The sequence below is a fragment of the Peromyscus eremicus genome, chromosome 6 (assembly GCF_949786415.1).
Source record: "Peromyscus eremicus chromosome 6, PerEre_H2_v1, whole genome shotgun sequence".
Taxonomy (NCBI): domain Eukaryota; kingdom Metazoa; phylum Chordata; class Mammalia; order Rodentia; family Cricetidae; genus Peromyscus; species Peromyscus eremicus.
Window position 1 is genome coordinate 106,768,133 of NC_081421.1, and position 11,146 is coordinate 106,779,278.

At 40.2% G+C, this 11,146-nt stretch overlaps 1 protein-coding gene across 1 annotated transcript in view; it reads left to right on the forward strand.

Moving 5' to 3' along the window:
* Positions 1–9,370, forward strand: part of Slc39a8 (solute carrier family 39 member 8) — a 58,896-nt gene extending 49,526 nt beyond the window's left edge. Inside the window, exons 7-9 of the mRNA XM_059266311.1 lie at positions 6,174–6,381; positions 6,641–6,825; positions 8,836–9,370. Of these exons, the coding sequence (XP_059122294.1) occupies positions 6,174–6,381; positions 6,641–6,825; positions 8,836–8,985 (543 nt within the window). The 3' untranslated portion in view covers positions 8,986–9,370. The remainder of the gene's footprint in view (positions 1–6,173; positions 6,382–6,640; positions 6,826–8,835) is intronic.
* Positions 9,371–11,146: the final 1,776 nt, after the last annotated feature.

The window sequence follows — 11,146 nt, forward strand, 5'->3', positions numbered from 1 at the left end:
CTAAGTGCCCTGACCTGCACATTCTATAAATGAATTGATTGTGCTTCTTGTTTTGCTGAAAAATAGTGTGGAGGCCATTTTTAGAGACGACCTTGGTGTACTATATAAATCTCTAGAAGATGCGTCATGCACAAGTATTAGAGACAAAGAAGGGGTGTATCAAATAGGTCTGTCTTTGTGAGTCTAATGAGTATCCCGTAACAGTGACAGGGGGTCTAGAGTCATTGTCCTGGCCAAGCATAGCCAGCTGGTCCATGTTGTTCTTGAGTAGGGGACTCAGTGTCATCTTCGCTTTCCACAAGTTGGTTGTTTCCTGAGCTCAGGAAAGCCAGGTCAGATCTGTAGAGGAAGGGGATGTTAGGGCTACAGTTGCCTCTCTCCCTACTATTTTGTATGTGGGCTCATTCAGCAAATATCAGGATGGCTATTGAAAGGCACACAGTGACATTTGCAATCAGATTTTGTTCACTTTATTATAGATGCTATTTTCTGTGATCTCCTCTATGAGATTTAGGCAAAGAGAATTAGCTTCATATCCTGGCTTTACTAAAAGCCCCGTCCTTAACATTTCTTTACAGACATCTTTGCTATCAGTTTTCCAGTTTTATGTTTTCAAAGTTATACCTGGGTTAACGTAGCACCATACCTTAGGTCCTTTCCTTTGTAGGAAGTAGCAAATCAGACATTCCATCTAAAGTCCTGCTTACATGACAGGGTCTCACTATGTCACCCTGGCTGGCCTGGAACTTTGTCAACAGGGCTGGCCTTGAACTCGTAGAGATCTGCCTGCCTCTGCCTTCTGAATGCTGGGATTAAAGGTGTGTACCACCACACCTGGCTCAAACTGCTTTTTTTTTTTTAATCATCTTCTGTTTGAAGGTGAAGTCTTTCAACTCCATTTTCTAGTTCTTACTTATGTTCTATTAGTTCCCATTCACAGACACATTTTTCAGCCTTTATTTACAAGGTTTTCATTTCTTGACATCTAGACCCTTTTGCCACTGATGCACTTTTCTGTAGGTTGCTACATTCCCTTTTAGCTTTCTACCCTGGAAATTATCTTGCAGTGTGGGAATACAGAACGTAACCTTTCCCTCACATGGTCTCTTTTCTTTGCCTTCTCACCAATAAAGTGCAGAGACAATAAGCCATAACAACAGTCATGTTGCCTCTCTCAGTACATGATGAAGTTGACTGTGCATTATCTGGATCTGTGAAACAAACGAGCCTTGCTCTGGTGGGATAGACACCCTTTCCTTCCTGCAGACAAACCTGGCAGGCAGCCTGCTACATGAATGCTTCCTGTTAGCGGGAAGACCTTCCAAGTCCTCATGGATCTACCATTCCCTTTGGGTAATTCTCTCCTCGATCCCCACCCCCAACCATGGCTCTACTATTTTCTTTTTCACCATATTAAGATATATTATGAGAATAAAGATACCTAGAATATCTAGAAAATATGAAGGATTTTTTTCTTTACAAATAGTACCCAAAGAGCACTATGATGAGAATTTTGTATATATGTTTCCAAACATATTTGTTCTTAGTCTATGAAGGACTTTACAGAAAGGTGTCCATTAGCCATGCTATTTTTTTGTTTTTATTCTGACATTGTGCTTTGGACATGTTTGCATGTGAAAAATGTGACTATTCCCAGTGTTTCATGGAGGGGTGAGCCATGTTTATGTGATTAGTATTCTCCTGGAGGGCAGCCATGAACTCTTGTCCTTTGCTTGTCTCTCTCCTCCTTCTGGTTGCCCTCTTAGTCTTCTCCATCAGGTCCCTTTCCCCATTTTGACCTTTCACCTTCTTCCTGCTTCTCTTCTATTCTTCTTCTTCTTCCATCCTCCCTTCCTGTTCATTTCCCCTCTCCCCTTACGTTCTTCCTCCCTCCCCATGTTTCTCCTTCCTCTCCTTGCCCCTCCTGTGCCTCCTCTCCCTTTTCAACTTCCTTGTGCCTTGTTGAAGCTGTTCTCCTAGGAAACCACTATTAGAACTTCCTCCTCCTGCTCTCGCTTCCTGCTCTTCAGCCTATGTGCTGCATCTCCTTAGGTTCCCGTCTGCATTCATAACTTCCTACCTACCCCCATTCTTATCACTCTACATTTCATCTGACTTCATTTGCATTAATCAGTCAAACAGGAGGTACTAAGCTGGGAGATGGAGGACAGCAGGAGAACAGGGCTACCGAATCAGCTAAGCAGGGCTCACAGAGACTGAAGCAGCAAGCACAGGGCCTGCGGGGTCTGCCCAGGTCCTCTGCGTATGTGCTATGACCGTTAGCTTGGTGTTCTTGTGGGACTCTGAACTGTGGGCATGGGTGTGTCTCTGACTCTTTTGCCTGCTCTTGGGTCTTTTTTTCTCCTACTGGGTTGCCGTGTCAAGCCTTGATGTGAGGGCTTCTGCCTTGTCTTACTATATCTTATTTTGTTGTATCTTGGAGAACTGTTCCTTTCTTAAGGGAGACAGAAGGGGAATGGATCTGGGGTAGAGGGGAGCTGGGGGGGGGCTAGGAGGAGTGGAAGGAGGGGATACTGGGGTCGGGACTATTGTATGAAAGAATAATCTATTTTCAATAAAAAAAATTGGCAGGGGGAGGAGGGGAAGAGTCTTACTGAAACTCACAGGGTCAATTTGTTCAGAAATACCCCTCCAAAACACAGCTGTAGATCTTGGGCTACAGTCTATTTTACTAGGCTTTAGCCTTATCACAGCTGAGGATTGAAATATCATCAAGAGTAAAATCAAACAAGGAACCAAGCAAGTCAGTGATAGCAATAGGTTGGCAACAGTAACATTAAGCAAAAATTTAAAAAGAAGGATGAAGGGAACAAACTCCACTAGCATATTTAGCTTATTTAGTGTTCTTTGCTTAGTGACTTATTCCAGGTGAGTTATGAAAGAAATGCAATTGTTTGCCTACTTGATGACTGTGGTTTGTTCCAAAGCTATTAAAAATATATAGCCCTTTACTTTCTCAACAGTATAATTTGAGACCTAAACATATAGAGCTCAAAGGAGGTCTGATAAAGTCAGTGCGGTATGTGTTTGGAGGTAAGAGGGCCATGCCTGATATATGAATGTAATCTTTTGTTGAATCAAAGACATTTGTTTGTAGGTTTTCAAGACTCAGTTTTTCAGATGTTTCCCTAAATCATCACAGGTAAATCAGGAAATTGTAAACATGTGAATAGTTAGGTAAGCCAGATGGGAAAGTGAAACAGCTGTAATTCAAATCTGACTTATTAAGTGTAACTGGGCAGCATGTTTTACCACACCAAGGCCACTTTCTCTGTGGCTTCCCCATGCTACCTTTGTTTTACCTTCAGCAGTCATTGCTTCTGGACTCATGGAACTTTCACCAAAGATCATTATTATTCATTATGTCATGCACTTAAGATACAGGTGTAATGGATGACAGCTTATGTTGGAGTGGATGTGGAGCAAGGGGAACACTCCTCCACTGTTGGTTGGAGTGTAAACTTGTACAGTCACTTTGGAAATCAGTATGGTGACTTCTCAGAAAATTGGGAATCAATCTACCTCAAGACCCAGCTATATCATTCTTGGGCATATACCCAAGGAATGTTCAATTATACCACAAGGACACTTGCTCAACTATGTTCATAGCAGCATTATTTGTAATAGCCAGAACCTGGAAACAACCTAGATGCCCCTCAACAAAAAAATGGATAAAAAAAAAATGTGGAACATTTACATAATGGAGTATTACTCAGTTGCAAAAACAATGACATCATGAAATTTGCAAGTAAATGGATGGAACTAGAAGATATCATCCTGAGTGAGGTAACCCAGACCCAGAAGGACAAACATGATATGCACTCACTCATAAGTGGATACTGGATATAAAACAAAGGATAACCACAACCCACAGCTCCAGAGAAGCTAGGAAACAAGGAGGACCCTAAGAAGGACGCATGGATCGCCTTGGAAAAGGGAAATAGATGAGATCTCCATGAGTAAACTGGGGATGACGGGCAATAAAGGGGAGGGGATGGGGGATGAGAACATGAGGGGACAGGATGGTCAAGCTGGTGGAGGGACGGAGTGGAAAAGCAATGAAAGACATATCTTGATAGAGGGAGACATTATGGGATAGGGAGAAACCTGGTGCTAGGGAAATCCCCAAGGACAACCCCAGATTGGACTACTATATAATAGTGGAAAGGGTGCCTGAACTGGCCTACTCCAATAATCAGATTGGTGAATACCCTAACTGCCATCATAGAGCCTTCATCCAGTAACTGATGGAAGCAGATACAGAGATCCACAGCAAAGCACCAGGCTGAGCTCCAAGAGTCCAGTCAAAGAGAGGGAAGAGAGGTTATATGAGCAAGGGGAGTCAAGATCATGATGGGGAAATTTATAGAGACAACTGAGCCAAGCTTGTAGGAACTCACGAACTTTAGACTGACAGCTGTGGAACCTGCATGGGACAGGACTAGGCCCTCTGCATATGAGATACAATTGTGTAGCTTGGTCTGTTTGAGGGGCCCCTGGCAAAGGGATCAGGATCTATCCCTGGTGCATGAGCTGGCTTTCTCGAGCACATTACCTATGGTGGGACACCTTGCTCACCATTGATACAGGGAGGAGGGGCTTGGTCCTGCCTCAACTGAATGTACCAGGCTTTGCTGACTCCCCATGGGAAGCCTTACCCTTTTGGACAAGGGAATGGGGGAAGGGTTGGGGGAGGAGGCTGAGGGGGAGCAGGAGGAGGGATAAGAAGGGGATCTGTGGTTGGTATGTAAAATTAATAAAAATTTTTCTTAAATAAAAAAAGTGGAAAGGATGGCTTACCATGCAGTTAAAAAAAAGATACAGGTGTAAAATAAAGGACCTCGTCTTCAGAGAAGATGAAATTCTTTGTTCAGATGACAGGGTTTTTAAAGTAAAGGTGGTTAGAAGTTTATTCTGCCATTGCTTCTGGTGTTTAGAAGAGTTTTGGGGATGGGGAAGAATTCAGGAAAAATTCTCCATGTGAATTGCTTTCAGGGCCCACTGCAAAAAAGACTATCTCATGAGTTAGCAGTCTTTAACCACTCACTATTGCCAAAAGAGCTCGCTTGCTTTGTTTGGGGAGAAGAATTAGGAACAAAATGTTTGCCAGTTCTTTCCAAGTGCTTTCCTACTTACAGGCAAGTTTACATTGTATTATCATTTTCTGTACATTCTAGAAAGTGCTTTAGTAGGCATTTATCATTGGAGTTTTTAAAAATTGTCAAATTTATGGAACTTGAAATTTTCACAAGGAATCTGCTACAGGATTTTTATTTTTTATTGTTATTTTGAGGTTTTTTTTTTTTTTTTTTTTTTTTTTTGGTTTTTCGAGGCAGGGTTTCTCTGTGTAGCTTTGCGCCTTTCCTGGGACTCACTTGGTAGCCCAGGCTGGCCTCGAACTCACAGAGATCCGCCTGGCTCTGCCTCTCAAGTGCTGGGATTAAAGGCATGCGCCACCACCGCCCGACTTTTATTGTTATTTTGAAATGAAATAAGTGTTAATGCAAAGGCAAGCCTGTGCTCAGCACACTTTCCAGAATTTCTAAGACCAACAGAAATGTAGAGCACCGAGAACAGCATCCAGAACAGAGTGAACTTGTTGAGTTGTTGAGGAATGAATGGATTACTGTTCATTCACTTCAATTCATGGCAGAAGAAACTGAGAGGATCATTTGCTAATGGTCACGCAGTGACATGACAAGTGGAGTGAACGTTTCTTGATGTCATTAGGCTTTAATTATTGATGTGATATTTAAATTGTAATATGAAGATGACTTTCAATTTTGTTTTTTAATAACTTCAGGATGTGCGAATCTATCAAATTCCTAGTTAGCATCTGTTACATCATTGGAAGGCAGTTGTAAGACTTTGCTCATACAAGTCAAAGAATTGATTTAAGGGGCAACTAACTTAAAATGTCTGTAAGTGATTTGTTGAAGGTGTGTCAAGTGATTCATTTCCTCTGTCCTTGCCATAAGCTTTTTGTTCCCCTCTCTGGTGTATTATTATGGTTTCTCATACACTACCAATGTCTTTTAGTTGGAACAATCTGTCTCCCCTGGGACAAAACTCATCTCTTACTTCTCTGGATTTATTTGAATGTTCAAGCCACATTGGTTTTCATGTTGTTTGATTTTTCTGCTATTTTACAGGATGGAAAAACGGAGTCAAGTTCATGTACCTGTTTGAAGGGGCCCAAACTGTCAGAGATAGGAACAATTGCCTGGATGATCACGCTCTGTGATGCCCTTCACAATTTCATTGATGGCTTGGCAATCGGGGCGTCCTGTACTTTGTCTCTTCTTCAGGGACTTAGTACTTCCATAGCGATCCTGTGTGAGGAGTTTCCTCATGAGTTAGGTGAGAGACCCTGCTCACAGGGCAGTAGGTGATGGAATCTTGTGATTCTGTATGAGGAGTTTCCTCATGAATTAGTTGAGAGACCCTGCTCACAGGACAAGAGGTGATGGAATTGTGCACTGGGCAAATCCAGCTCCTATACTGAAATGAATGACCTGTTGTTAGAAATAATAATAATCATATAATATAATAATAATTATTATAAGTCTCATCCTCAAACAGAAGGAAGCACAGCTCACTTGATGTTTTCTTCTTCTAGGGGACTTTGTGATCTTGCTCAATGCAGGGATGAGCACTCGACAAGCCTTACTATTCAACTTCCTTTCTGCGTGTTCCTGCTATGTTGGGCTAGCTTTTGGCATTTTGGTGGGCAACAATTTTGCTCCGAATATTATATTTGCACTCGCTGGAGGCATGTTTCTCTACATTTCTCTGGCAGATATGGTAAGAAATTCAAGTATTTTATTTTATGTTAATTTAACTTTTACAAATGAGCATCTGGATTATGAGTTGTAGAGCAGCCTTTGGCTTCCCATTGTCTTTGAGGCCTGAGAGGTAATCCAGAATAAACAACATGGTAGAGTAAATAACTTTTTTTTAATTAAAAATGATTCACAATGAAAGCTTTTGAAGTTAAGCTAAAACTATTATACTAAGTTAAGAAAAGTTAAAATTTAAAAATATTTATTTGTTTTGCTTCAGAGACAAGGTTTCTTTTTGTAACAGCCCTAGCTGTCCTAGAACTCAGTTTGTAGACTAGACTGGCCTTGGACTCACAGAGATAAGCCTATGTCTACCTCCTGAGTGCTGGGATTAAAGGTGCGTGCCAACACACCCAGTTAAAATTTGACAATATTTATTTGGGTCAGTATGTTTTTATGTCTGTAGGTGTATGTGTGTGTGTGTGTGTGTGTGTGTGTGTGTGTGTGTGTGTGTGTGTGTGTATGTGTATATAGATAAATGCCTTTTATGTTTTCAAGGGTGTCATGGACAGTTTTCTAGAAAATGATATGTAAGAGTATGAAAATCAAGGAATATTTGTTTACATTTGGAAGTTAGTGTATTACATATAATTTAATAACTTAACATCTCTCCTTTCTATTATAAGCTCCAAATTCTAAGTTTCTGGTTCAGTTCTTCAGTTCACTGTTCAGTGAAGACCCTTGGAAAAGTAAAGACTCAGCTCTTAGAACCCTCACAGCACTTACATTTTTCTTCACAGAATTATGCCACACACTGTATTCCAGATGGCCACTTTGTCCCATGATGTAAAAAGGCTCTATTAAAGTTAGTCCTTTTATAGAAGTGACACAATGATACTCTACGTGACATAGTAGTTTTCTCGTTTTAGAGTTGTCACCCATTTTATCCCAGGAAGAACTTCACAGCAGTTCTGGCTTGCCTGTGGACTCTGGAAATCCCTAGCATGACTACATTCAGGGCTTCACAGCGTATGTGAAACCCTGAATGTGTTTCTAAAACTTGACTTACACGTCCCCTTATGGAGCCTTTGCAGTGAATGCTATTGCTGAGAAAGAGTAAATGTATTTATTTACTTTTTACTAAAACACCTAGGATTTTATTTGTTTTCATTATAATGAAATGACTATAGTCTTCAACCCTAGACCAATGCACAATTCATTATAAAACCGTGTTATTCTATGAAGATAGAGCAAGTACAATGGGACAAACTAGAAAAGACAAGAAAGAAATCAAGTTACTTCAAAACATTGGTTCAGTCAGCTACACAAAATTTTCTTTCCCTTAGCCAGCCTTGAAAATTGTAAGACAGGTGGAGTAGCTGCTTTCTTGAGGATTCCTGTTCAGAGGAGCAAAGTCAGAATTTAAGCAAACAAAAATGCCACATGTCTAACAAGAAGGATCCCCAAGACCACCCAAGCGTGGTGTGGTGGCACAAGGCAGGATGATTAGAAGTCCAAGATCGTCATCAACTACATAGTGAGCTGTAGGCCAGCCTGGGCTAAGCAAGAAACAACAACAACAAAAACCAAGTCGTACAGAAGACTGAATATTAACAAATAATTTAAAAATACTGTGAAATAAGAGGAAAAGTAGTATACATAATGGGAGATGAAGAGGACCCTAATATAACTCAGGAAAGACTAAAAGAAGTAACTAGGAATGAATGCCTGAGGGTGAAACCTGAAGGGGTTGAATTCCTTAAAATTTGAGGTGTAGACAGTGGCATATGAGAAGAGAGTTGGGGGGGGGAGAATGTTTCACATCAGATACGTTCCATGTGGCTGTGTGGTTCATGTGACCATTTCAATTGTTTTACTCTGGATGCCCCAACGTACTAGAATTCCTCACTATGAGACCTGAACCAAAACTACATGTCCGGAATAAATGCTCATTTCCTCTGTAGAAACTCCAGACAAACATTTCAGGTTTCACCACAAGATGGCGACAGCTGTTTAATAATGTGTCTTCTAGTTTCCAGAGATGAACGACATGCTGAGAGAAAAAGTAACTGGAAGAAAAACGGATTTCACCTTCTTCATGATCCAGAACGCCGGGATGTTAACTGGATTCACCGCCATCCTGCTCATCACCTTGTATGCAGGAGAAATCGAATTGCAGTAGTCAGAAGTGGAACATAGTGTTAATGAAGGAAGGCATTTAATAAGCAATAAAACAAAACATCTCCAAAGGGATTTTTTTTTAAAGCGTATCCTATTTAGTTAAAAGAGATTTTTATTTTCAACTAGAAGCTAAGGAATCTAGTGACTGGTTTCAGACACATAAAATAGGTGAAATTTGTTGTTAAAAAATTCTTTAAAAGGTTTTCGGTTTCAGTCTGAAATGGCTGGCATGTGTGGGCCTTTGGTAAATACCTGTTTTTCAGTGTTTTATGCATATTAGAAAGTTATCATGAGGCAAAACACATGCATTCACAAGCAGACACACAGACCCAGAGAAAAACACAATCTCGATCACGTAAGACTTTAAAATTTGGTCAGATAAAAAAAAATTCCCGGGCGGTGGTGGCGCATGCCTTTAATCCCAGCACTCGGGAGGCAGAGCCAGGCGGATCTCTGTGAGTTCGAGGCCAGCCTGGACTACCAAGTGAGTTCCAGGAAAGGCGCAAAGCTACACAGAGAAACCCTGTCTCGAAAAACAAAAACAAAACAAAACAAAAAAAACAAAACAAAACAAAAAAAAAATTCAAGTGCTTTCAAAGTGGTTTTCCTTCAGTTAATGTGTTCGGCTGCTTATAAGGGCAGGTGCCTCAAATGCAGAGGAAACTCAAGAGAGCTCCAGTGCATCCATGAATGATTCCAGAGCCTTAACCATCCCCAGAAAGAAAGATGCTCACAGTGTTGGTTCAGTTCTATGTCTCCATTAGTGACTTATAGGCTTCTTTTGAAAGCTATTCCAAAGTAACACGAATTAGGAAACTACGAAAGGCTGTCTAGGCCCAGGAAGCTTGGGCTTAGGGGTTTGTCATTGAGTGTAAACTCAACCAGACTCTGTAAAAGGTCAGAACGGCTTCACAGGGACTTAGGTTGTGGTTTCCACCCTCAGAAATGGTGGAGGACTGTGCAAGACTGTTCAGAACTCAGTCTCACCATGTTCTGGGATTGCTTTGTGATGGTGAAGAATATGTTGGGTGGGAGAGAGAAATTGAATGTAATCTTGAGCAATTTACTTTTTAGAGATAAGCATAATTATTTAGCAGGGAAAATTTCAATAAATGCAAAACAACAGCTGGGCTGTGCTGTGTCAGAGACTGACTGGCAATGGAAGCATGTGTTCATTAGGGGTGATTGACAGTCAGTTGGAAACATCTTCTTTTATGTTCAGCATGTATTTTTCCATATGGTGTACCTTTGGAAAAAACTCAGCATACTGTGATTTTTTTTTTCTACCTTTTGTAGGAGACAGAGCTTGTTGAGTTTTTGAGCAGGTAGTAGACCAGTAGTCCGAATTGAACATCCTAATCTCAATTCACACTCCCAAGTAACTTAAAAAAAAAAATCATGATTTGACAGTGATGAAAATCACTCATAGAAACCAACAGTTATCTCAGGAATTATGCTTTCCTACAAGCCAAAAAACACGTTTTCATACTATAGCAATGCAAATTTGATAGCCATTTCATGTATATGTTTATGTATATATCACTCTATGTCTGACAATTGAAAAATATCATGTGACCAAACAGTAAATAACTTTGAAGCCATGTAGTGTGTCAGTTTTTTTTTCTTTTAATATGTCTCTGTTTTGAATGACTATCATGTACCTGGTATTATGGGGGAGAGAGACAAATAGGAAATTGATGTTGTATTGTTTATTTCAAAGATATCTAGCAAATAAATCCTACAAAGATTTATTTTTCATTTCAATAAACATAATCTATATTATTACATATTTCCTATCTGTGCTTAATAATCTTTGCTTTTTAAAAGTGTACGTTGTATGTATTTTTAAAAATAATTTATTTAATTTTACTTCATGTGCATTCATATTTTGCCTGTGTGAAGATATTAGGTACCCTGAAACTGGAATTATAGGGAGTTGTGAGCTACCATGTGGGTGCTGGGAATTGAACCTGGGTCCTCTGGAAGAGCAGTCAGTGCCCTTAATTGCTGAGCTATCTCTCCAGCCCAGTTATATGAATTTTTAAAGAAACAATTGATGGCACAATATTTTAAAAAGATAGTTTAGTGATCCTCATTGTACATGTGGATTGTCTGGAGACTTTTTTGGCATGCTTTCTATGTAATTGACTTTTCGTCACTTT